General features: G+C 48.0%; 1 protein-coding gene across 1 annotated transcript in view; it reads right to left on the bottom strand.

Annotated features, from left to right (window-relative positions):
• Window positions 1-707: 707 nt before the first annotated feature.
• The window catches only part of FAM207A (family with sequence similarity 207 member A), a 247385-nt gene continuing 220991 nt past the window's right edge, over window positions 708-27101 (bottom strand). Inside the window, exon 6 of the mRNA XM_033946314.1 lies at window positions 708-2511. Within this exon, the coding sequence (XP_033802205.1) occupies window positions 2385-2511 (127 nt within the window). The 3' untranslated portion in view covers window positions 708-2384. The remainder of the gene's footprint in view (window positions 2512-27101) is intronic.

The following is a 27101-nucleotide window of genomic DNA, read 5'->3' as shown; positions in this document are numbered from 1 at the left end:
CTGATGGCCTGTCCCATCCCCCACTCCGAAGGACTGCGCACCCCCCCCGGGAAGGACTCCATGTTTCCCCTGGCCTCTCCGCACCATTTACCTTATAGGTGCAGCCTGCAAAGAAGATCGTGGTTATAGCGTCTTTGCAAACTGCTTTGAGCTGTTTCCTCTGCTGTGGTCCCGCCCCTCCTCTGACGTCAGAGGCAGGATCGTGGCGGAGAAAACAGCTCAAAGCAGTTTGCAAAGACGCTATAACCGCGATCTTCTCTGCAAGCTGCACCTATAAGGTAAACGGTGCGAGGAGGCCAGGTTGGGAAACTGGACACCAGGAGGGGAGGGGGAAGCCGGACAGCAGCACTTCCCGACTGACCCTCCCTCCTTGCCCTCTAAAGCAGGTGCGGCAGCGGCCGGCCAGCAAGAGCAGCTCCTGCTTTAGGGGGCGAGGAGGGAGGGTCCGATTTTTTTATTTTGTCTTAAATCGATTTGAATCGATTCACCCGAAGTGAATCGGTGAACCGATTCGAATCGTGAATCGGGCAGCACTACTAATTACCATTAAATAAGGCACAGGTGTGGATACTTATCCTTCATTGCCATCTCACCTGTGTGTGTCAACTTGAGTGCGTATTATCAGCCCAAACATTCAAGGGTATGCAAACTTTGATGAGGGCAATCTGTGTGAGTTCAGTTATCATTATGGTTACTAAAGGATACACACAAATCTTCTTTTTTTTTAATATTTATAAATTTTATTGAACCTTATAAAGCAAAATACAAAAAAGACAATGTTACACCTTAAAATAGCAAAAAGTTATAAAAGTACAACCAACATAAAACCATGGGTTCCACTTATGATGTATTGTCACTCTTCAGTACATGGCTCCTAGCAAGAGTCTACGAACCTAACAAAATTATTCCTAAAGCATCCCCCTACCACTACCCATTACTCATTCAACCTCTCTCCCCTATAAGGTAGAACAATCTCAAAACACCAGTGTGGGTAGTGAAAGTGCCAGCAATAGATGAAAATCCTAAAGTATCACAGATTGACATTTCTCACTCCAGGCAAGAAAGGGAGCCCAAATTTTCTGGAAATGAGGGAGCTTATTTCTACAGAGGACAGGTAATTTAAACATCAAAGCTATATTGTTAACTCTCTCAAGGACACTATCCAAAAGGAGAAGCTCTCGCTTTTTCCAGGCAGCCACCACTACGAGGCAGCTAGCCGTCACTACTTGAGTAATCCATTTGCGATGGTGGGTCAATAATTCCGGAGGGGCGACATTCTGCAAGCAGCATTCAATTGATTTGTCTACTGAGAAGCCCAATACCTCAGATACAAAATCCATAACCTGTTTCCAAAAAGCTATAACTTTGGGGCAAGTCCACCATATGTGGAGAAAGGAACCCTGCAGACCCTGTTGGGTCCCCCTTTTTGTTGCTTGCTTTGTATAAAAGAATAACCCACAGAGCGGCCCTGTCCAAGATAGCTTGTTCCATGCACACCCAAACCTTTGGAATCTCCCATTTCCAGGCTGCTAGACAGCGTAGTTGGGCTGCCTGATAATAAGAAAGAAAAATGTGCCATCCCCATTCCACCCTGTTTCTTCTGCTGATACAGCATTTTATGCTGGATCCGGGGCACTTTATTATTCCAAATATATTGAAAAAGCTTCCTTTCCAAAAACTTTAAAAAGGAAGCAGACAAAGGGATCAGCAGGGATGAGAATAAGTAAAACAACTTGAGAAGTACTATCATTTAATAGCATGTACCTGACCCAACCAAGAGATAGTTAAATGTTTCCAATGCTACAATTCTTCATCTATTTGCTTTATGAGAACGGAATAGTTCACTGTATAGAGGCCAGAAAGGTTCCTAGTGAGGTTAACTCCCAAATAACATAATGAGGATACCCACAATTCTGTGATGATAAATAGCTTCATCTGACCAATAATCCTAAATTAAAGGACAGTATTTTGTAAGATCACTCATATTTTCCACAAATGGTATACATCTGACCAGCATGGCGAAACCTGGAAAACTGCAACAAGCATAATTCATACCATTTAATAGAAAATTTTCATTAATGAAGCAGCTAGTTCCCATGCTTTAGGACATTCCTTTATGGAATAAGCTCTTACCAGGTGCCCTGTTAGAGAATGACCTTTCATCTGTGCAACAATGGTGCAGACATAATGGTGTACCAGGCCCATAGGATTGACTCTCACCGTGGCTAGAGAGGGGTGTCTTGCTGCAATACCATAAGTTAAGAAGAGTGTTCACAAAACATGATATGTTTTCTATGACTTCTGATGAAGGGGATTGTTTTATTATTTCAGTTACGTAGAGTAATTGAAGTCTTGCTTTTCTTCATCTCCCTTTTCCATGCTGCTTAGGTGGTGTTTCGCTCTTGCTCCTCTTTCATTCTCTTGGCGAGATGCTCTCCAATGGCTGCCAGGGGGTTGGCTTTGTATGAAGGGTTTACAATGACTTCATGAAACCTGGTCACCTCCTCTTCTCTGCAAAATGGTATGAGAAAACAAATAAAATGCTTAAAATATGTTAGAAAGAAAAAATATATTAAAGAGTAGCTATGAAGATGTCCAGAGGGGGGTGGGGGTGGGGGTGGGGGGGGGGGGGGTGGCCTCAGCAAGAGCTTCTAAGACCAAAAAGTAAGAGATACAAGTACTGTGAAATCACTTAGATGAAGCAAAACAGAAGCATGATGAATCTTTTGGATGTATTACTTGCCTTTTCCAAATCCAAGTTCAAGGCATGTTACATATTCAGGCATACAAATGATCTCCTTGTCTAAAACTGGTTTTTAATCTATAGTACTTGTACCTGAGGCAAAGGTGAAGAGAAAGAAGCCCAAGCAGCCACCACTACTGATGTGCTGTTAGATTACTATGCTCACAGCGGCAGCAAGTGGGGATGAGGAATGATGTGCTGGCTGGTAACAATGGTATTAGTACTTGTACTGCTGCTACCTAGCCTAACCCTATCTTTTATGGTAGAAACCACAGGCATAGTAACTGCAGGAGATCCAGAATGCCACCCAGAGTTTGTTAGGCCATTGCTCTATGGCCCATCTTACTCTGAGGCCTATGTAGACTGCTCAGTTACATTTTTACACACTGTAAGGATATATCCTTGCTGCTAGCCAGGGAGTATAGGTCTTCTTGTAACAGTGTTCTCCTTAAAGAGGACAAGCCTGTGGAATGGAGTAGTCAAATGGTTACAGCTACAGGCTGAGAACCATAGAAACCTAGTTCAGATGCCATTGTACCTCTTTGTGATCGTGGACAAGTCACGTAACCCTCCATATCCTCAGCTACAAACCTTCTGGGGACAGGAAAGATACCTGCTGTATCCAAATGCAACTCATCTTACATAAGAATAGCCTTATGGGGTCAGACCAATGGTCCATCAAGCCCAGTAACCTGTTCTCACGGTGGTCAATCCAGGCCACCAGTATCTGGTCAAAACCCAAAGAGTTGCAACATTCCATGCTACCCTCTCCCACTTCCTCATTTGTACTTTATCATCTTGGGCAAATGAGTATACAAGACTACTTTCAGCACATCTCCCTTCTCTGGCCTATCCACAAAGCTTTACAATTATGATGATAGCTATCAACCCTAGTAAAGCCATAGTTTCAATATACAGTTTCCTAACTTTTCTACATAGCTTGCTAGACTGACCTGGCTAAGTGAATTTTCAGTAGGAAGCCAACTGCATGGTTAATTGTTTCCAAAAGGAGAGCTAATACTTCACATTATCCACTTTAAATACTAAAATATGAGGTTCTGCATCTGTGTTTATACCATGCTATTTCTTTAGCCTCTGCCACCTTCTGCATGAGGACATTCAGGGCCGCCATCAGAAATTTCTGGGCCCCTTACTGAGCAATCCTACTGGGCCCCCCACGCACCCCCTTCCCCCCCGACCCCCCTTCTTCCATGGGCCGAATACACACATACTTTTCTCTATCGCCGCACTCTTTGACCAAAAGATTTATAAGCCTGCAACCATGTCAAGGTAGACTCTTTCAGCAGGGCCCTAACCTAACCTAAACTAAACTAATCTATACCTATCTATTCTAAAACTAACATATGTCTAATACTGAACTAATAACAAACTAACAAACATCTGCATAATAAATAACTAATAAATAATAGTGCTAGTAGCTATAATTCACTTTTGAATGTAAAATCTCAGTTAAGGATTTCTTTTGACCTTTGTAGGTCAGAAGTAGATCACAATTGCACAATATTTTTTGTAACAAGTATTAAATGTGTTTTTATAAATACTGTAAGCTTAATAAATACCGTATTTGCCGGCGTATAAGACGACTGGGCGTATAAGACGACCCTCCAACTTTTACAGTTAAAATATAGAGTTTGTTATATACTCGCCATATAAGACTACCCCTTCTTCCGCACACCTTCTGCACAACAAATAAAACTTAAAAGAACATCAGAATTTATTTCAACAATTTTAATTAATTCACTAAAGCTGAATAGAACAATAAACCCATGGGAGCTGCCATGCTATTTGTTTTCTAAACTGTTAACCAAACTGAAACTGTCAATGATAGAAGGAAGATAACACATAGAGGGAGAGAGCAAGTGCCGGGCAAGTCCCTAGCAAGTTTGCTGGCATGACAGTTTCCCTTTAAAAGCCTTCAAAAGCCTCCTGTTCGCCCCCGCAACTTCCTTAAGGGCTAGACTCCACACACGGCCGCATGTGCGAGAGACGTAGTAAAGAGAAAAGGGGTGGGGCCAGAGCGCCGCTGCTTCCCGCTGCGCAGGATGAAGGAGCTGGCACCCTTGTCACACTGATGTCCCGCCATGGCCCCGCTGATGTCCCGGCAGGTTTACTAGTACCGTAAGCACCGTAAGGAGGTAAGGAAGGAGATGTTAGGGCATGTAAAGTAGAGAGTTGCGCGGGGACAGAAATCCCACCCGTCCCCACCCGTCCCTGCCAAAGTCCCACCCGTCCCCACGAGGAATCCCACCCGTCCCCGTGAGGAATCCCTCCGTCCCCACCCGTCCCCGCGAGGAATCCCCTCCATCCCCACCCGTCCCCGCGAGGAATCCCCTCCGTCCCTGCCCGTCCCTATAAACTTCAGAAATAGTTATTTCATTTAATTATGCTACTGAATTAAAGGCTCTGGTAGAAACCCATTTACAAATAAGCAAAAAGACTTTATTAATTTGAAAATATTAATTGGGACGAATACATACTTTGTAAACGGGTTTCTACCAGAGCCTCTAATGTTTATAAATTTTTATCAACACAACTAATATACTACTTTATCCTGAAGCAAAAAAAAAAAAAAAGAAATAGAATTCTTTTCCTACCTTTGTTGCCTGGTTTCTGCTTTCCTCATGTTCTCATTCAATTCCTTCCATCCACTATCTCTCTTCCTTCTGCATCTTCCATTTGCTCTGTTACTGTGCCTCTCCCTTTCTTCCCTTCCAAATTGGTCTGGCACCCATCTTCTTCTCTCTGCTCCCCCCATAGTCTGGCATCTATCTTCTTCCCTGCCAGCGTCTTCTCCCTACTCTCTCTTCCTCATTTCCTTTGTGACCTTCTCCCCCCCATCTTCCCCATGTCCTTTCAGCGTCCTTCTCCACCCCTTTGTCTTCCCCATGTGCTTTCAGCATCCTTCTCACCCCTCTGTCTTCCACAAGTGCTTTCAGAGTCCTTCCCCCCCCGCCCTTCCCATGGCCTTTCAGCGTCCTTCTCCACCCCTTTGTATTCCCCCATGTGCTTTCAGCCTCCTTCTCCCTCCTCTGTCTTCAAGTGCTTTCAGAGTCCTTCCCCCCCCCCTCCTGTCTTCACCATGGCCTTTCAGCGTCCTTCTCCCCCCCGCCTTCTCTACCGCCCCGGGTGCAGCACAGCCGGCCAGGTCCCCTTACTTTTGTGGCACTTCCCCGACCGACCGACAACAGCCCCGGTCCGACAAACCTCCCTGCCCTTAACCGCGAATCTAAATTACCTTCTTACAGCTGCTGTAAGAAGGTAATTTAGATTCGCGGCTACAGGGCAGGGAGGATTGTCGGACCCGGGCTGTTATCGGTCGGTCGGGGAAGTGCCACAAAAGTAAGGGAACCTGGCCGGCTGTGCTGCAACCGGGGCGGGGCGGGCCGCCCCTCTCCCTTGGTAGCCACTCGAACCGCGAGGCTACTCTCCTTCTCCTTATCTGCCCTGCCTGCAGCACAGAGCCGAACGGAAGTCTTCCCGACGTCAGCGCTGACGTCGGAGGGAGGGAGGGCTTTGTTTAAGCTTTGTTTAAGCCCTCCCTCCCCTCCGACGTCAGCGCTGACGTCGGGAAGACTTCCGTTCGGCTCTGTGCTGCAAGCAGAGAAGGTAGGGAGAAGAAGAGCCGCGTACATCCAGAAGACTGAGTACATCCAGCCCCGCAGGAGCCCCGCGACCCTAGGGGGCATCCCCACGGGATCCCCGCGACCCTAGGGGCGTCCCCGTGCAGCTCTCTAATGTAAAGTAAGGGCATGTAAACAGTACCCGGCGTATAAGACGACCCCCGACTTTGGGGAGGATTTTAAGGTACTGAAAAGTCATCTTATACGCCGGCAAATACGGTATATCAGAAAAAACTACACATCTGAGCGCATATCTGAACATACACATCTGACTGTATATGTAAGCGCATATCTAAACATACACATCGGAGCGCATATCTGAACATACACATCTGTATGATCCCATCCTCCTCAGCTTGCGTATAGCTGCATCATGCATGTTAAAAATGTACGATATGTTGATATGTGCACCTTCCTTCCTTCCCATCCATCCTCCTCAGCCTGTCCTTACACATCCACAGCTGCATGTTAATAATGATGTATATGTTATGATGATAAGTAAGTGCATATGAGTACATCATTAACATGCACCTATGGATGAATATATAATGATGTTATGAGTGTGCACCTCTTCCTTCCCATCCTCCTTAGCATGTCACATACAGCATGTTACATTACACAGACTTTGTGTAATGTAACATGCTGTATGTGACATGCTAAGGAGGATGGGAAGGAAGAGGTGCACACTCATAACATCATTATATATTCATGAATCAATCTGATAATCATCACCACCAGGCTGTGTATGTTATGGGATGGAGGAAGAAAGGTGCGTGTTTAAATTGCGCGGGGACAGAAATCCCACCCGTCCCCGCGAGGAATCCCCTCCGTCCCTGCCCGTCCCTATAAACTACAGAAATAGTTATTTCATTTAATTATGCTACTGAATTAAAGGCTTTGGTAGAAACCCATTTAAAAATAAGCAAAAAGACTTTATTAATTTGGAAATATTAATTGGGAAGAATACATACTTTGTAAACGGGTTTCTACCAGAGCCTCTAATGTTTATAAATTTTTATCAACACAACTAATATACTACTTTATCCTGAAGCAAAAAAAAAAGATTTTTTTTCCTACCTTTGTTGCCTGCTTTCTGCTTTCCTCATGTTCTCATTTAATTCCTTCCATCCACTGTCTCTCTTCTTTCTGCGTCTTCCATTTGCTCTGTTACTGTGCCTCTCCCTTTCTCCCCCCTCCCAAATTGGTCTGGCACCCATCATCTTCCCTCCGCTCCCCCCATAGTCTGGCATCTCTGTCTTCTTCCCTGCCAATGTCTTCTCCCCACTCTCTCTTCCCCATTTCCTTTCAGCGTCTTTCTCCCCCCCCCCCATCTTCCCCATGTCCTGTCAGCATCCTTCTCCCCCCTCTGTCTTCCACATTTGCTTTCAGTGTCCTTCTCCCCCTCTGTCTTCCCCATGTGCTTTCAACGTCCTTCTCCCCCCTCTCATCTTCCCCATGTCCTTTCAGCGTCCTTCTCCCCCCATCTTCCCATGTCCTTTCAGCGTCCTTCTCCACCCCTTTGTCTTCCCCATGTCCTTTCCGGGTCCTTCTCCCCTTTCTGTCTTCCCCATGTGCTTTCAGCATCCTTCTCCCCCCCTCCTGTCTTCCCCATGTCCTTTCAGCGTCCTTCTCCATCCCTTTGTCTTCCCCATTGCTTTCAGCGGCCTTCTCCCCCCTTAGTTTTACCCATTTCCCTTAAGCGTCTTTTCTTCTCCACTCCACCTTTCCTCCCTTTCTCCCTCCTTGCCCCTCACCTTTGTGGCGCTTCCCCACCCGACCGACAACAGAACAGGCCCGGTTGGACAAACCTCCCTGCCCTGTAGCCGCGAATCTAAATTACCTTCTTACAGCAGCTGGAGTATTGAAGCTGCTGTAAGAAGGTAATTTAGATTCGCTGCTACAGGGCAGGGAGGTTTGTCGGCCGGGCCTGTTGTCGGTCGGTCGGGGGAAGAGCCACAAGGCTAAGGGGACCTGACCGCTATGCACACTCCCCCCCCCCATGGCTGCACCCGGGGCGGGGCGGGCGGGCTGGCTGCACCCGGGGCGGGGCGGACCGCCCCCCCCCCCCCTTTGATACATGACTGCCTTTTCCCTACCTGCCCTGCCGCAAGCAGCTGACCGGAAGTCTTCCCGATGTCAGCGCTGACGTCAGAGGAAGGGAAGGCTTTGCTTAAGCCCTCCCTCCGATGTCAGCGCTGACATCGGGAAGACTTCCATTCGGCTGTGTGCTGCGGCAGGGCAGGTAAGGAGAAGGAGAGGAGACTATGCTTGTGACCCTGGGGGAGCCTGGGCCCCCTGTCAGCTCCAGGACTGGTAGTACTGCCCTGATGGCGGCCCTGAGGACATTCTAAGCAGCCACACTTCCCAACAAATATTTTCTAAGGATGCCCATGACTTTTTCTCCTCAGGGCTTCATTGCATTGCTCAATTATACTGTACTACAAAACTATAAAGAAGGCTGCTGCCTGCCTGAACTTTTATGGCTGACTTCTTTGTAAAGACAGATTTATTACAGGAATATAAGCAGAGTTATACAGAGCAACGTGACCTAGCCTGGTTAGGAGTACTGAATTAATCCAGGGCACAGAGCCTAAACAATCAGAGCCTAAAGCAAAGTTTAAACAACCCCATTTAGAAGAGAATTTAAAATGAAAAGGAGACAAATGTGGCAACAAAAATGCAGCCATGTCTTAAGTGAATAATTTGGTGACATGCTTTTAACATCAAAAGCACATAAACATTTCCAAACATAAAAAAGGGACAATTTAAGTACTGTGTACCGTATTTACCCATGTATAGGCCATGACCTATACATTGATTTTACAAACTGGCCTTGTGGGTGCAGCTTGCTTAAATGGGGAGGCCTATACATCATTCCCCCCCCCTTAATACCTCCCCTCACCGGTAAATACCTCCTGGACGGCTGCCTCTTCCAATCACGCTGTGCAGGGCAGGAGCAATATTTGTGATCTCAAGCCTCGTCTCGCGCCACTTCCTGATTGGATGCCGTTGTGACATCTGACGGCAGCCAATCAGGAAGTGGCGCGGGGCGAGGCTTGAGATCACAAACATCACTCCTGCCCTGCACAGCGTGATTGGAGGAGACAGCCGTCCAGGAGGTATTTACTGGCGAGGGAGGTATTTAAGACGGGGAGATGATGTATAGGCCGCTCCATGTTATTATCCGCGGCTTATCTAAGAGTTTTAAAACCTACATCGGCCTATACAATGGAGTGGCCTGTACATCATCCCACCCACCCCCAACCTCACTAAATACCTCCCTTGCCGATAAATACCTCCTGGACGGCTGCTGGCTGCCTCCTCTAATCATGCTGTGCAGAGCAGGAGTGATGTTTGTGATCTCAAGCCTCACCCCACGCTGTTTACTGATTGGCTGCTGTCGCGAGTTCTGATGGCACAGCGTGATTGGAGGAGACAGCCGTCCAGGAGGTATTTAAGAACATAAGCAGTGCCTCTACTGGGTCAGACCAGAGATCCATCATGCCCAGCAGTCCGCTCACGCGGCGACCCATCAGGTCTATGACCTGTATAGTAATCCTCTATTTATACCCTTCTATTCCCTTTTCCTTCAGGAAATTATCTAATCCTTTCTTGGACCCCAATACCTTACTCTGTCCTATCACACCCTCTGGAAGCGCATTCCAGGTGTCCACCACCCTTTGGATGAAGAACTTCCTAGCATTGGTTCTGAATCTGTCCCCTTTTAATTTTTCCAAATGCTCTCTCGTTCTTGTAGTTTTCAAAAGTGTGAAGAATCTGTCCTTTTCCACTTTTTCTATGCCCTTCATGATCTTATAGGTCTCTATCATGTCCCTTCTAAGTCTCTGCTTTTCCAGGGAAAAGAGCATATGAAAGGTTTTCCATACCTTTTATCAGTTGCGTCGCTCTCCTCTGAACCCTCTTGAGTATCTTCATTGTCCTGTCTACTAGTACTAGGCGAGGGATGTATTTAAGGAGGGGTGGGGAATGATGTATAGGCCGCCCCATTGTATAGGCCGATGTAGGGTTTAAAACTCTTAGATAAGCCATAGCTAGTAACATGGGGCGGCTTATCTAAGAGTTTTAAAATCTACATCGGCATTTCCTGTGGCCTATACATGGGGAAATACGGTAAGTCATCCAGGCTTTGGAATTCCAATAAATAATCAACACCATCCAAACCGATGCTTCAGTATTGCTGGCTTCAACCTTTGTATTTATTTAAACTTTCTTTTTTCTATACCACTCATTCCTGCATCAGGCTACAGAGCAGATGTACAAGAAGTGTTGTAATACAATAATGTATAGTTATATAAAAATACGTTCAAATAGCCATACTTCACAGTATTTCTGGAAAAGCACAGTTACTTATCGTAACAGGTGTTATCCAGGGACAGCAGGCATATATTCTCACATGTGGGTGACGTCATCTACGGAGCCCCGATGCGGAAGCATTTTCAAGCAAACTTGATTGAAGATTTAAGTTTGCTTTGCTGCTCCACGCATGTGTGCCTTCCTGCTCCACTAGGGGGTGCATCCCCTCGTGGTCTCCAGTTCACTTAACTAGCCAAGAAGCCAACCTCGGGGAGGTGGGCGGGTTGTGAGAATATATGCCTGCTGTCCCTGGATAACACCTGTTACGGTAAGTAACTGTGCTTTATCCCAGGACAAGCAGGCATGATATTCTCACATGTGGGTGACTTCCAAGCTAACTGAAAAGGGATGGAGGGAAGTTGGCAATTTAAGCAAATAGATTTCGCAATACCGATTGGCCGAACCGGCCATCGCTTCTGGACAGTGAGTCCAGACAGTAGTGGGAGGTGAAGGTATGAACCGAAGACCACGTGGCAGCCTTGCAGATTTCCTCAATAGGTGTGGACCTGAGGAATGCTACGGAGGCTGCCATCGCTCGGACCTTGTGTCCCGTTACTCGACCATGCAGCGCGAGACCAGCCTGAGCGTAGCAAAAGGAGATGCAATCGGCCAACCAGTTGGACAAGGTGCGTTTGGAAACTGGGTGACCTAACCGGTTTGGGTCGAAGGACAAAAACAGTTGTGGGACTTTCCGGTGTGACTGAGTGCGTTGGAGGTAAAAGGCCAACGCTATCTTGCAGTCAAGAGTGTGGAGCGCCACTTCTCCGGGGTGAGAGTGGGGCTTGGGAAAAAACACCGGCAGGACAATGGACTGATTGAGATGAAAATCAGACACTACTTTAGGTAAGAACTTTGGATGGGTGCGGAGTACCACCTTATCGTGATGGAATACCGTGAAGGGTGGGTCCGCTACCAGAGCTTGTAACTCACTAACCTGCCGGGCGGAAGTGAGCGCGAGCAGGAAAATCACCTTCCAAGTGAGGAATTTTGGGTGGCATTTGTCTAGGGGCTCAAATGGAGGTTTCATTAGTTGAGCCAGAACCACGTTAAGGTCCCAAACCACCGGGGGGGGGGGGGGTTTGAGAGGAGGGTGGACGTTCAGAAGACCCTTCATGAAGCGAGAGACTAAGGGATGGAGCGAGAGGGCTTTCCCTTCCAGGGGCTGATGAAAGGCCGCAATCGCACTGAGGTGTACTCGAATGGAGTTGGTCTTTAGGCCGGAATGAGATAATTGAAGTAAATAGTCAAGGACCAGAGGGACGGGGACCGACACCGGGTCCTGGCTGTGGGAGGAGCACCAGGTTGAGAATCTGGTCCACTTTTGGGAGTAGCAGGTTCTCGTCGAGGTCTTTCTAGAGGCCTCCAATATCTCCTTGACTGATTGAGACACGGGGAGAGCAGTCAGGGGGAGAGAAACCAAGCATTCAGATGAAGAGATTGAAGATTGGGATGTAACAGCGAACCCTGACCCTGTGATAGTAGAGAGGGAAACAGAGGCAGAGGCAGTGGATCTCTGACACTGAGTTGAAGTAGAAGGGAAAACCACGGCTGGCGTGGCCAGCAAGGGGCAATCAGGATCAGGGTGGCTTGTACTGTTTTCAGGTGGACAAGCGTCCGCAGTATCAGAGGAAACGGCGGGAACACGTACAGGAACCTTCCCTCGCAGTCGAGGAGGAAGGCGTCGGCCTCGAGCCGGTCCGGGGAGTACATCCGGGAGCAGAAGAGAGGCAGCTTGTGGTTGTGGGGGGATGCGAAAAGATCTATTTGAGGCGTCCCCCACTTTTCGAACACCTGTCGTAGGATCTGAGAGTGCAGTGACCACTCGTGTGGCTGGAGGAGGCGGCTGAGTCTGTCCGCCAGACAGTTTTGTTCTCCTTGTATGTACACCGCTCGAAGGAAGGTGTTGTAGGAGATTGCCCATTTCCAGAGGCGCAGGGCTTCCCGGCAAAGGGACCAAGACCCTGTTCCCCCTTGTTTGTTTACATAGTACATTGCTACTTGGTTGTCGGTTCGGATGAGAACCACTCGGTCGTGGAGCAGATGTTGAAAAGCTACAGCTGCGAGATAGATGACCCGAAGCTCTAGCACGTTGATGTGGCAGCGACGGTCTTCTGCTGACCACATCCCTTGAGTGCGTAGGCCGTCTAGATGGGCTCCCCAAGCGTACTCCGACGAGTCCGTGGTGAGTATCTTGCTGTGAGGTGGGGTGAGGAAGAGCAAACCTTTGGAAAGATTTGAAGAGTCGGCCCACCAGCGGAGCGATCGTTGCAAAGAAGGCGTCACTGTCACGGGGCGGTCGATCGGGTCCCGGTCTTGACGCGATTGAGAGGCCAAGGTCCATTGAGGAATTCTCAGATGGAGGCGGGCGAAGGGTGTGACGTGGACGGTGGAGGCCATGTGGCCCAGAAGAGTCATCATCTGCCGAGCTGATACCGAGGTCAGCAGGGAAAACCTTCGACTCAGACTTACTAACGCCTCTAGACGCGGAGGGGGGAGGAAGGAACGGAGGCGAACCGTGTCCAGCGTGGCCCCGATGAACTGCAGGGACTGGGAGGGGCGTAGTTGGGATTTTGGGAAGTTTATCTCGAACCCCAGACTTTGTAGGTAGGTAATAGTCTGTTGGGTCGCTGAGATAACCGCTTCCCTGGACGGGGCCTTGATCAGCCAGTCGTCCAGGTAGGGGAATACCTGGAGGCCCTGGGAGCGTAAGCTTGCTGCGACTACCACGAGGCACTTGGTGAAGACCCGAGGTGACAATGCTAGGCCGAAGGGGAGGACACGGTATTGTAGGTGCCAGTCCCCTACCTGAAAACGCAAGAACTTGCGGTGAGCGGGGTGCACTGGGACATGTGTGTACGCCTCCTTCAGATCGAGGGAGCAGAGCCAGTCGCCCTCGTCGATCAGGGGGTAGAGAGTCGGTAGGGAAAGCATCCGAAATTTTTCCCGTACCAGAAATTTGTTGAGGCGTCTCAAGTCTAGTATTGGGCGTAGGTCTCCCGTTTTTTTCGGTACCAGGAAGTAACGGGAGTAGAAGCCCTTCCCCCGTTGATCGGGGGGAACCTCCTCCACTGCTCTCAGGCGAAGCAGGTCTCGAGCTTCGGAGAGGAGTAGGGGTAGCTGTGTCCGGTTGGGAGGGCAATTCCTTGGGGGGTTGTCCGGAGGAATGGCCCGAAAGTTGAGAGAGTATCCTGATGAGATCACGCCAAGGACCCATGCGTCCGATGTGACTTGTTCCCAGCGAGGGTAAAAGGCTTTGAGGCGACCCCCGATGGGAAGGAGGCCTGGGACTATGGCGGAGGGGGCCCGCCCCCTTCCGCGTATCCCGTCAAAAGGACGGGGGTGGTTTGGTAGTCGCAGGCGGTTGGGACTTGGGCATTGCCCGGTGGTGGGCTTGCGGACGCCTGGGTGGAGGCCGCGAGAAGGCAGGGGTGGATTTTTGTGGGTAGCGGCGCGGAGGGGCCCTGTACGGCCTGGACGCGGGCGGTTTAAGCTTTTGACGGACGAGGGAGGCGAATGAGCGTTCGTGTTCGGAGAGGCGTTTTGTAGCCGCCTCGATAGTGTCATCGAACAGTTCTTTTCCCACGCAGGGGAGGTTAGCCAACCGGTCCTGCAAGTTGGGGTCCATGTCGACCAGGCGCAGCCAAGCTAGTCGGCGCATGGCGATAGCAAAGGCTGCCTCTCTGGAGGAGAGTTCGAAGCCATCGTATGCCGCGTGGAATAGATGGAGGCGCAGGTTGGAGAGGGACTCTAAAAGCAGGCCAAACGCTCCTTGCCGGGAGGCCGGTAGGTCAGTCTCAAAGGCCCTCAATAGTCCAATGAGGTGTTTGAGGTAGGATGTGAAGGTGAAAGTGTAGCTTTGCACCCTAGAGGCCATCATTGCATTTTGATATAGTCTCCTGCCGAACTTGTCCCGGGTCTCAGCTTCTCGGCCTGGGGGGACCGCAGCTGAGACCCGGGATGGGTGAGCCTTTTTCAAGGAGGATTCTACTAGCAGCGACTGGTGGGAGAGCTGTGGTTGTTCGAATCCCGGGTAGGGTACTGTGCGGTACTTGGCCTCCATTTTGGAGGGTACGGCTGTGACCATGTAGGGGGTCTCCAGGTTCCTGAAGAAGGCCTGTTGGAGTACCGGGTTAGGTGGTAAGCGAAGGGACTCTCTGGGCAGTGATGGCATATCCAGCTCCGCTAGGTACTCCTTAGAGTATCTGGAGTCGGACTGGAGGTCTAAGTCCAAAGCGTGGCCCATGTCCTGGATAAAGCGAGTGAAGGATGGGCGGGATGTTCCCGGGGCCCCGTGCGGGGTCGGTGAACGAGACCTCCGTCGGGTGGAGAAGGATGGGGAGGCTTCCCTCGAGTATCAAGGTTCCTGCTCCGATCCACGCTCTGAGACCGGGGAAGCACTGTGAGAGTGTTCCGGGGTCGTCGATCTTCGGCGTCTCGAGGAGCCCCTCGGAGACGATGCCGGGGTTCGGGGTACCGATCGATGTTGAATCGGTGACCTCGACCCGGACTCCCTCGGGGAATACCTGCAACCTCGGGTCGGGGTCCCGGTCCGAGAGGGAGTTCGGAGGATGCGCGGGTTGGAGAGTGATAACTCAGCCACCCTTAGTGGTCCCGTACGAGGTGTAGGAGAATGGCCTCGTAGAGTTGGTGAACCTCGGGCCTTCTTGGAGGTACGGCGGTTCGAGGTTTCTGTCGTTTTAGCACGACGTTTTGCCCCGCGGCGGTCTGTGGAGGGAGAGCGTCTCGGGCGCCTCAGCGAGGAGTCCAAGGAGGATGGGATGCGGCGAAGCTTGCGCACTTTTCCCCGAGGTTGCTCGATGCGAGGCTCAGGCTGGTCTGGCACCTGCGGGGTCGAGGTCAAGGCCGATTGTAACTGGGACATTGCAGCGGACAGCTCCGATGAGATCATCGCTCGGAGTAGGTCCTGGAAGACGGGCACGGACAGCATCGGTGCACTCCACCGGGGGCGACCTCGTATCAGAGTATTCCCGTGTGGTGGAGGCACGGCCCGAAGGCTTGGAGGGCTTAGCCGAGGCTGTAAGCATGGGGCTTCCGCCATGCGTCGACGGTGTCCCCGAGGCTGGCTTCTTCGATGTTAAGGAACCTGAAGAAGGAAGAGGGGACTTACCCGGGGCCGAGGCTTTCTGCTGTCCCGAGGGCTTCGGATTCGGGTCTCGAGGCGATGCCGAGGTATTCGGGGCCGAGGTCAAGGCTGGGGCCGAGGCCGGGACCGACCTCGAGGCCGAGGTAGAGGGTTGGTCCGGAGCAAAAAGGTCCGCCATGCGGGCTTTTCTTCGACAGAGGGCCCGGTTCTGGAAAGTAGCGCACTGGGGGCAGGAGTCGGTTGGATGAGCCGCCCCCAGGCAGAGGATGCACCGGCGATGCAGGTCTGTGATGGAAAGAAGCCGCTCACACCGGGTGCACTTTTTAAAGCCGGTCAAAGGCCGGGACATAGAATCGAAAGTAGCCGCGGCTCGAGTAGCCACGCGGCCACGGGGACCCGGAAGCCTCCGGGTCGTCAAAACGAAGCAGGAATCAAGTTGAAAAATAAAGAATTCGCGCACAGCGACTTAATCGAGAAAAAACAAGAAAAAATCGCGGTGCTAGAAGGCAGTTAGGGCAGAGCCTGAAAAACACGACTTCTAGGCTCAGCGGAAAATTTTGAACTGGAGACCACGAGGGGATGCACCCCCTAGTGGAGCAGGAAGGCACGCATGCATGGAGCAGCAGAGCAAACTTAAATCTTCAATCAAGTTTGCTTGAAAATGCTTCCGCATCGGGGCTCCGTAGATGACGTCACCCACAGGTGAGAATATCATGCCTGCTTGTCCTGGGATAATAACAAATATCTGCCATAGTTTTCAATTTAGCTGAATTTTGGAATACTTGAACTGGATGAAATACAAGACCCTACAAAGGAAAAAGCACTCTAGCTTTTCTCCATCAATTTTATACCCTGCTGTGATGAGTGCAATGTGCACACATCAGGACATACTTTTGATTTTTGTATGTCATGACGAATTTAGATTTTAAGTTTAAATCTTTGGGGCCTAGGAAGCCAATATGTTTTCTACACAGGAGTAATGTGCTCATGGATAGTAGTCTCAGACACCAAATGGGCCGCTGTGTTCTGCATCATCTGCAATCTTGCCAAATGATAAAGAGAACCCATCAACAAGAAATGAAAGTAATCCAACCACAGGATAATAACAGAGTGGATCACTGAATCATGTCTTCCTGAAATACTGTGAGCAAACTCCTTATCCTCCAAAACTGGAAGAAGGCTGTCCTATTACTTATTTGAGGAAATATAGTAGAATGAACAGCAATGATAATCCCATCCCCTTTGCCACAACCATGACATTTTGCAAGCAAACCTCTGGGCAGGCATCAAAGCCCCCTTCAGCAATCTTCAGCCATATACGTCAACCTCTAGAACAGGGGTGTCCAACCTGCGGCCCAGTGAAGTATTTTGTGCGGCCCCTGTCGAGGACGATGCAGTGTTTTCCTCTGCTGCCCCCTGGTGTTTACCGTCTTGCCGGCTCCCTCCTCTATCTTGCTGCAGAGTTTGCACGTTTGTAAAGCCCCAGAAACATTTTTTTCGACCAATGCGGCCCAGTGAAGCCAAAAGGTTGGACACCCCTGCTCTAGAACCTTTCTCCCACCCCTCAGCCCCTGGTGAAAGCCTCAAGCCCAGCTTCAGCACTAGGCCAATAGTTTGGAGACCCTGGCATAGAAAGTAACAACATTGTAATTCTCCTCTCCCTCCTCCACATGGTGCAACATTTCTACTTCCTCCACCCAATGATCTAGTATTTCTCCATCTCTCTCTTCCTGTAAACCCTCCCCCCTGACCCAGCATTTCTCTCCCTCTTCCCCTCATTGTCTAGCATCTCTCTTTTCCTCCCTTCCACCTTGGGTCCAACACTTCTACTACTATTACTACTGTACTACTATTATTATTTCTACTAGACATACATAGCACTGTACAGAGTCATAAAATCTCCTTTTTTACATCTGTCCACTCTTCCCTTCTGCCCCAGGGTCTGGCATCTCTCCCTCCATTCCCCTCTGTCCGTGATATGGCATCTCCTCTTTCAATGCCCTCCCAGACAGAAACAGGAAGTTGCATCAGAGGGGGATGGGCATGTCAGAGGAAAGGCTCTGGTGACTTGGTAGGCCTAGCACAGGGGTCTCAAGTGCTGCAATCCAGTCAGGTTTTCAGGGTTTCCCCAATGAATATGCATGAGCTCTATTTGAATGCACTGCTTTCAATGCTTATTCATTGGGGAAATCCTGAAAAACTGACTGGATTATGGCCCTCAAGGAGAGACTTTGAGATACCTGGCCTAGCAGAAGCAGCCCTTATCACTGGGCAGCCCTAGACATTTTGCTACACCTGCTTAATGGTAACTATGCCCCTGGTTAATGACAGTCTTACAAAAAGCTCTACAATTTTGTTCCTCTTGGCTCCCTCTCTGATCACATGAGTACCTGATTGTTAAACCGCTTAGATAACCTTGATAGGCGGTATATAAAAACCTAATAAACTTGAAACTTGAAACACATGGTGAATCTGCTTTCTGAACAATACCTTTTACCAAGAGGCAAATGAAGATAGTGGCCCTGGGAGAAAATCAGAAATACCTACTCAAACTGTTTAGACCTTACAAAGTGATAACAGTTGCTCACTTTCAAAAGTACTAAAGAAGTGCGATGCATTTCATTAGAAAAAAACGTTTCTTTATGCTATTATTTGCGTTCTGATTGCCCTTCAAAAGTCTCTGTTCCAGAGACACATGCTGGAACTAGCATTGTGGTGGTGAGATTCGGAATTCCAGCCATGCATTTGGCTTTGACTAACCATCAATCCACTGGAGCACTTGATTGCAAAATTTCATTTTAGAATACTTGAACTGGATGGAATACAAACCAAAAGGAAATGAGAATTAGCCCTCTACCCACTGAACCAATAATTTTCTCAAGAACTGGAAAAGGTAGAGCTGAGCTGGCATTCATTTGAACTATAAAGTCTGTGGTTTCTTTTTCTAATAACAATATGTAGCAAATTAAGGTCATAAAGGGAGAGTCTGCAAGTTGCTTTTCTTACACTATTCTGAAAGCCAGATACAAAGGGTAGTGTCATAACGGGAATCATACTTTAATTGTTAAAGTACATACCCATTTTGCAGTGTTTTAGCCGTGGCTACACATGAGCATAAATGACCTAATAATATACCGACAGAGCAAGAATACGTGCTTTGAAATGATGGCATGTACTTTGCCAGTGAGCTTGCAGGGGTGGAGTGCGCGCAAGTATGCATATACAAGACTAGCCCAACCATTAGGCAAAACGAGGCAGCTGTCTAGGATGGAAGTTTCTGAGGGGCGACGATGAGCAACAGCAGCGAAAGCAAAACAATAGATTCTGACAAACAAACTCAGAGCCATTACCACATAGCTTTTAACTGCAGAGAAAGTACACAAATACACAGTTTAATATTTAAAACTATGGTATCAATTATGAATTTTTAGAGGAATGTTGTGGGAGGGCTGATTTTGGGATGACACTATTTAAGAGCAAGTTAAAAAGCTTTCTGTTTAAAGATCCATTTGATAGCTAGAAAGCCTGACTAGGAGCCTCTAAAGAATCCTATTTCATAACTTTTTTTGAAGCACATTGCTTTCTCCCTTCCCCATACGTGTCTTACTTACTATCAACAACTTGTATTTCTCTTCCCATCCTTTCCTTTTGTTTCAATATGTTTTTGTTAGGTTAGCTCTAAGTGTTTGTTCTGTGTCCCCCTAAAATTTTGTAATTTTATTGATTTGTACATCGCTTGGAATTTTGAATAAGCGATTAATCAAATTTATAATAAACTTGAAACTTGAGCTTAATTGTGACCATCTCTGAGAAACCCATGACCAAAATGAGGAGACTGGATGATTTTTCTTTTCCTGGATCCATAAGCAGTCTGAAAAAGTTATAATATAAAATTTTATTCATGTACCACAATACATCGGGTAGTTTGATGTGGTTAACAAAAATTTTCTCAAGGGCGCACAAAGACTGCACATAGTGCAAGAATATGTTTGAACCTCTAACTTTTTTTTTTTTTTTTAATTCAATCATTTTTATTGAATTTTTTTTAGAAATATAAAGAATCACAAAACAAAAAGTAACAAGCTGTGCATTACAAAGATATACGCAATAGAGCATAAGTTGTGTCATAAAATCAGGTATAGCCAGAAACATTATATATCTTTAGCATGGAAAGTTCTCAACAATGTGTGGTCTCCTGTTTTGTCTTATTGCAGGTTGTAATAGGCAGTCTTTTTCACTAGTTGAACCTCTAACTTTTTAAAAATGTTTCACATAAAAGGATGGGGTTTGGACAGTTGTATTACAAATTGTTTGCTCTAAAACATCGGGGTCAGTGGTGTAGCGAGGGTAGGAGGTGCCCGGGGTGTGGTGGTATCCCCCCATGCCCTCCTCTCCGCTCCACCCACTCCTTACATGCCCCCCATTCCACACGCGCACCCTCCCTTCGCACACTCGTACCTCTTTAAATCTTCGCCAGCGCGAGCAGCTTTTCCAGCCTGTTGCTCACACCAGTATTGGCTTTCCCTCTGACGTCAGTTCTTGGCCCCATGACCCAGAAGTGATTTCAGAGGGAGCCAGGCCAGAGTAGTTGCTCACGATGGTGAAGATTCAAAGGTATGGGAGGCAGGAAAGGGCCACTTGAAAACTCCAAAAGATTCTGCCAGAGGAACTTACAAAGATAGAAACATAGAAACATAGAAACATAGAAGATGACGGCAGAAAAGGGCTATAGCCCATCAAGTCTGCCCACCCTACTGACCCATCCTCTTAAGTCTATACCTAGCGACCGATATTCCAGTTCGACCCTCGTAGGGATCCCACATAGGTATCCCATTTATTCTTAAAGTCCAGCACGCTGCTGGCCTCGATCACCTGCGCTGGAAGCTCATTCCAACGGTCAACCACTCTTTCTGTGAAAAAATACTTCCTGATGTCGCTATGAAATTTCCCGCCTCTGAGTTTGAGCGCATGCCCTCTAGTGGCAGAGGGTCCCCTGAGAAAGAAGATATCATCTTCCACCTCGATACGTCCCGTGATGTATTTAAATGTCTCAATCATGTCTCCTCTCTCCCTACGTTCTTCTAGAGTGTAGAGCTGTAGTTTGTTTAGTCTCTCCTCGTACGAGAGACCCTTTAGATACAAACAAAAAGGCAGTGCAGTCAATAGGTTCTTAGTGAGGTGTCTGGCCAACCCTGGAGGCAGAATAAAAATGCCCTATAAACCAAATAGAGATATAATTAGTGATAAGGGGATATCCTCAGTGTGAAGGATTGGCGAGGGGAGGAGAACCTCCAACGCTTAATACAACAAAGTAGCGGCGGGAAGCCACCACCTGCACACCATCACTGGATATCACCCGTGTGCTTAACCAAATTAAATAATCAAAATTATACAATCAAAATTATACAGTGAATCAAAAGTGAAACACACAATACAGGGAGGCCAAAACACCACTCTAAGAACCCCCCAGCCAACTCCACAAGAAGTAAAACTTAGTATTGAAGAAAAGATATGTCCTTCCGATGTCAGCAGGTCCAGGAAAAATTGGATTAAAGACCTTGTTCTCTGGGCTGGGCAGGAAAGGGAGCCATTCATCAGAGTAAATAGTCAATCGGTGGTGGTGAGTGCTTTGCTGATCACCACCGGCAATATGTCACCTGTTTTAAAGCAACTTCTACTATATCACCTCAGCTCTACCCAGTGGTTATCAACTCAGTCTTTGGGACATACCTTAAGGATTTGCAAGGGGGTGCAGCAGATGAGCCCCAGACAGTCAGGTTTTCAAGACATCCACAATGAATATGCCTGAGACAGAGTTGCATACAATGAAGGCAGTGCATGCAAATCTCACTCATGCATATTCATTGTGGATGCCCTGAAAATCTGACAGGCAAAGGGGTACTCCAGGATCAACTTGGGAAACACTGATTTAACCTGTCTCTCCTTTTCTTAAATACTCACCTTCTCGCTCTATCTCAGATGCTCCTGGTAACTCTGCACTTAGAGCCACACATGGCCTGATTATTGTGAGAACAATGCAGGTTCAAACTTCCAGAGAACCACATGGGGCCCTGAACTGACAGTGGAATGCAGCTGTAGGCCTGGATGTCCTGAAAATGCTGTCAACAGCTGGAATGGCTAGAGGGCTTGTGACCTAAATTTTGAAAAGCACCGCACTAGATAACTACCAGCATAACACACTATTACGTTGATTAAGTGAGGTAGGAATAATTGACCCAGCACTGAGCTAGAGGCTCTGTAAAGGAGCTAGGAGACAGGAGAGGAGAAAAGCAGGAGAGGAGAAAAGCAGGAGAGAAGGGAAGCAGGAGCTGAAGGCAGGAGAGAGCAAGAGTTAGCTCCGCCCACCCCTGACGTCACCTACTATGGCTCCCCCTTAAAAGGGGAGGGGACAACAGCGCTCATCCATTCGGCGCACATCGAAGGCGAGCGTTAAAGGCGCTCGCCTTAGTGAGAGCGCCTTTACGAAGGGCCTTAAGGAGGGACGAGTCACTGCATAGAAGAGCAGAGGGCAACCGTAGCAGACACAGAGGACACACAAGCAAACAGAGCAGAGGGCAACTGCAGCAGACACAGAGGACACACAAGAAATAACCAAGCAGGGAGAAACCACTTCAGACAGCAGACCGACAAGTGAACAGCAAAGGAAGCAGCAGACAGAAGCAGGATGTTGAGCTACCCAGTTTTCTGCACCGTTTGCCATATGGAAGTCGGTCTTATATATGCACTCGATGCAAGGAACTGGAGGGCCTGAAGAAACAAGTTAGACTCCTGGAAGGCAAAATACTGGAACTAGAAGCACTTCGAGCAGTGGAGGAGGAGGACAGAGAGGCAGAAAACTTCAAGACAGAGGAAACCATTGAAGAAGAAGTCTGGGAGTTAGATAAGTTCATCGAGGATGCATACAGAGAGGCCATGGAAAATCACAAGCAACAGTAGAACTGCCTGGATACACCCACAGTGAGTAGAGACCACCTGGAGGACAACCACATGGAAGAAATGGACAACAGCGACAATGGACAATACTCGGACTGGAAAAGCGTCACGAGCAGAGTGCTGCAGGGTTCGGTGCTTGGACCCGTGCTCTTCAACATATTTATAAACGACCTGGAAGTTGGTACGACAAGCGAGGTGATTAAATTTGCAGACGATATGAAACTATTCAGAGTAGTGAAGACGCAGAAGGATTACGAAGACCTGCAACAGGACATAAACACGCTCAAGAAATAGGCCGCGACATGACAAATGAGGTTTAACGTGGATAAGTGTAAGGTGATGCATGTTGGTAACAAAAATCTTATACACGAATACAGGATGTGCGGGGCGGTACTTGGAGACCCCCCAGGAAAGAAACTTGGGAGTACTGGTCGACAAGTCGATGAAGCCATCTGTGCAATGCGCAGCAGCAGCGAAGAGGGTGAACAGAATGCTAGGAATGATTAAGAAGGGGATCACGAACATATCGGAGAAGGTTATCATGCCTCTGTACCGGGCCCTGGTATGCCCTCACCTGGAATACTGCATCCAGCACTGGTCGCCGTACATGAAGAAAGACACAGTACTACTCGAAAGGGTACAGAAAAGAGCAACTAAAATGGTTAAGGGGCTGGAGGAGTTGCTGTACAGCAAGAGATTAGAGAAACTTGGCCTCTTCTCCCTCGAAAAGAGGACACTGAGAGGGGACATGATCGAAACATTCAAGATACTGAAGGGAATAGACTTAGTAGATAAAGGTAGGTTGTTCACCCTCTCCAAGGTAGGAAGTACGAGAGGGCATTTTCTAAAGTTAAAAGGGGATAGATTCCGTACAAAAGTAAGGAAGTTCTTCTTCACCCAGAGAGTGGTGGAAAACTGGAACGCTCTTCCGGAGGTTGTTATAGGGGAAAATACCCTCCAAGGATTCAAAACAAGGTTGGACAAGTTCCTGCTGAACCGAAACGTAAGCAGGTAGGGTTGATCTCAGTTAGGGCTCTGGTCTTTGACCTGGGGGCCGCCGCGGGAGCGGACTGCTGGGCACGATGGACCACTGGTCTGACCCAGCAGTGGCAATTCTTACGTTATGCTCTTGGGTTTTTTGAAGCACAGAACATGCCGGGGAGAACCTATATTCTAGTGAATCCTGTAAAAATGAGGCTTGCTATACAATGTATTTGGACCAATCTTTTACTCTGAGGTTTCATCTATGATATTCTAACCAGAAAAAAAAATCTTATTGGAACTGGATTTCTGATACTCATTTATCATGTGAAGTTCAATCCCAAGAGCAACATCAATGTATATCCGACAACTAATCCAGGGGTGTCAAACTGAAATCCTCAAGTTTTGTAGACCAGTCTGGCTATCAAGATAACTCCAATGAATATACATGAAATTGTAAAATTATGTCCTACCTGTTAATTTTCTTTCCTTTAGAAGCAGCAGATGAATCCAGAGACAAGTGGGATATAGCTCACATCGACCAGCAGGTGGAGATAGAGAAACTGATTTTCCGTTGGCCTTATAGCCTGGTGTTGCTCCTGTTGAATCAGTTATGCATTTTGCCCAAGCATCCCAGGAAAGGAGTATGAGCACCCAAAGAAAACGAAAAAACTTCATTCCAGTGTTAAACCTTCCAATGAGAAATGTAAGAAAATAATCACCAACGATATCCTAACTGAACCTAGAATCTAATAGACCCATAGAGAGCCATCTGGGTGGGGCTCTGGATTCATCTGCTGCTTCTAAAGGAAAGAAAATTAACAGGTAGGACATAATTTTACATTCCTTAGCAAAGCAGCAGATGAATCCAGAGACAAGTGGGATGTAGCAAAGCAATCTCAAACTGGGTGGGACGACAATGTCGCTTCTGCAATTACCGAAGCGCCAAAACTTGCCTCCGCACAGGCCGCCACGTCCAGACGGTAATGCTTTGAAAAGGTGTTCCCCGAAGACCAAGTAGCCGCTCTGCAAATTTCCTCCAAAGACAAACCACCGGACTCCGCCCAAGACGTCGCCAAAGCTCTAGTGGAATGAGCACGAAGTTGCTCCGGCACGAGCTTCCCTGCCAACAAATAAGCCGACGCAATCGCCTCTTTAACCCAACGAGCGATCGAAGCTTTAGACGCAGCCATACCCTTGTGTGCCCCTGCAAATAACACAAAGAGATGATCTGACCGGCGAAAATCGTTAGTCACTTCTAAGTAATGAAGAACTATATGGCGTACATCCAGTAACCGTAACACCGAGAAACGCGTCCCCCAATCCTCCTTCCGAAAGGCCGGGAGGAATAAACTCTGGTTTACGTGGAACGAAGACACCACCTTAGGAAGGAAGGACGGTACCGTCCGCACCGACACACCCGCATCTGAAATGCGTAAAAAAGGTTCCCTGCAAGACAGTGCCTGAAGCTCCGACACTCGTCTTGCAGATGCCATAGCTACTAAAAACACTGTCTTTAACGTGACATCTTTCAGAGTCGCTGCCGACAGAGGCTCAAACGGAGCCGCCTGCAACTTATTGAGGACCAGCTTCAAACTCCATGCTGGACAGGTGCGCTTGACCGGCGGACGGATATGGTGAACCCCCTTAAGGAATCGTACCACGTCCGGGTGTGAGGCGATCGTAGAGCGAGACACCCGGCCCCTGTAACAAGCAATGGCCGCCACCTGAACCTTTAGCGAGTTAAAGGCTAAACCTTTAGACACTCCCTCCTGCAGCAAAGAAAGAATAGCCGGCAGAGACGCCTGGAAGGGCGCAATACCCTGCTTACCGCACCATGTCTCAAAAACTCTCCAAACTCTCGCATAGGAGGTAGAAGTAGAAACCTTCTTAGCTTGAAGTAGAGTGGCAATTACCTGATCCGAATAGCCCCTCTCCTTCAACCGCGACCGTTCAATAGCCAGGCCGTAATCCCCACTCTCGGCCCGCCCCCCTGCCGTCAGGATAAAGTTGGTAATTGAGCTTGAAAGCCGACACCAAAGGGCACAGCTCAGCTCAGGAGGGAGCGTTTTTACTTTTTTTTTTTTTTTTCAACTGGAATGAAGAAAGAACGCCGAGAGCCAGGAAAACCCTCAATCAAACGGAGGGAAGGGTGGAGAAGGGACCTGGGGGGGCCCAGGTGTAGCTCCTAAAGCCGGCACCACTCAGCCAGGCACCCCGGTCCTACTGAAGAGTCAAAGGCTCAACAGAGGAGAGAAATAAACACCAGGCACAGCCAGAATCCAGGAGCTAGAGAGATAGCTCCACCACCGCTGGGAGATAGAGCAAAACTGATTCAACAGGAGCAACACCAGGCTATAAGGCCAACGGAAAATCAGTTTCTCTATCTCCACCTGCTGGTCGATGTGAGCTATATCCCACTTGTCTCTGGATTCATCTGCTGCTTTGCTAAGGAAATATATTTGCAAACAACAGAGACAGTGCATGCATTCATATTCATTAGGAATATTTTGGAAACCCGATTGGCTTGTAGTACTTCAGGGTTGCAGTTCGACATCCTTACACTAAAACATTCTGGGATACATCTATTAAAACATCTTCATTTGGGTACAGAGATCTGGATTACAATCGTTGACATACCCACAATAAACTAATATATGGTAACAAGAACCTCCATGGTTCATTCTAGCCCTATAAAAAAGGCAATTGCAATTAGAACATAAGAACATAAGAAGTTGCCTCCACTGGGTCAGACCAGAGGTCCATCCCGCCCAGTGGTCCGCTCCCGCGGTGGCCCACCAGGTCCTTTGACCTGTGAAGTGATTTGACCATTTTTATATCCTACCTCTGCTTCTATCTGTACCCCTCAATCCCTTTATCCTTTAGGAACCTATCCAAACCTTCCTTGAAGCCCTGTACTGTGGTCTGGCCTATCACAACCTCTGGAAGAGCGTTCCATGCGTCTACCACCCTCTGGATAAAAAAGAACTTCCTAGCATTTGTTCTGAACCTGTCCCCTTTCAATTTCTCCGAGTGACCCCTAGTGCTTGTGGTTCCCCACCGTTTGAAGAATCTGTCCTTGTCCACTTTCTCTATGCCCTTCAGGATTTTGAAGGTTTCTATCATGTCCCCTCTAAGTCTCCTCTTCTCCAGAGAGAACAGCCCCAGCATTTTTAACCTGTCAGTGTATGAAAAATTTTCCATACCTCTTATCAGTTTTGTCGCTGATAATAATAAAGTTTTGCAATTAAATAATAAAGGCAATTAGCAATTAAATAATAAAGTTTTTCAGTACTGCTGCTCA

The sequence above is a fragment of the Geotrypetes seraphini genome, chromosome 5, assembly GCF_902459505.1.
Source record: "Geotrypetes seraphini chromosome 5, aGeoSer1.1, whole genome shotgun sequence".
Lineage (NCBI taxonomy): Eukaryota > Metazoa > Chordata > Amphibia > Gymnophiona > Dermophiidae > Geotrypetes > Geotrypetes seraphini.
This window is presented reverse-complemented; position numbering and strand designations above follow the sequence as displayed.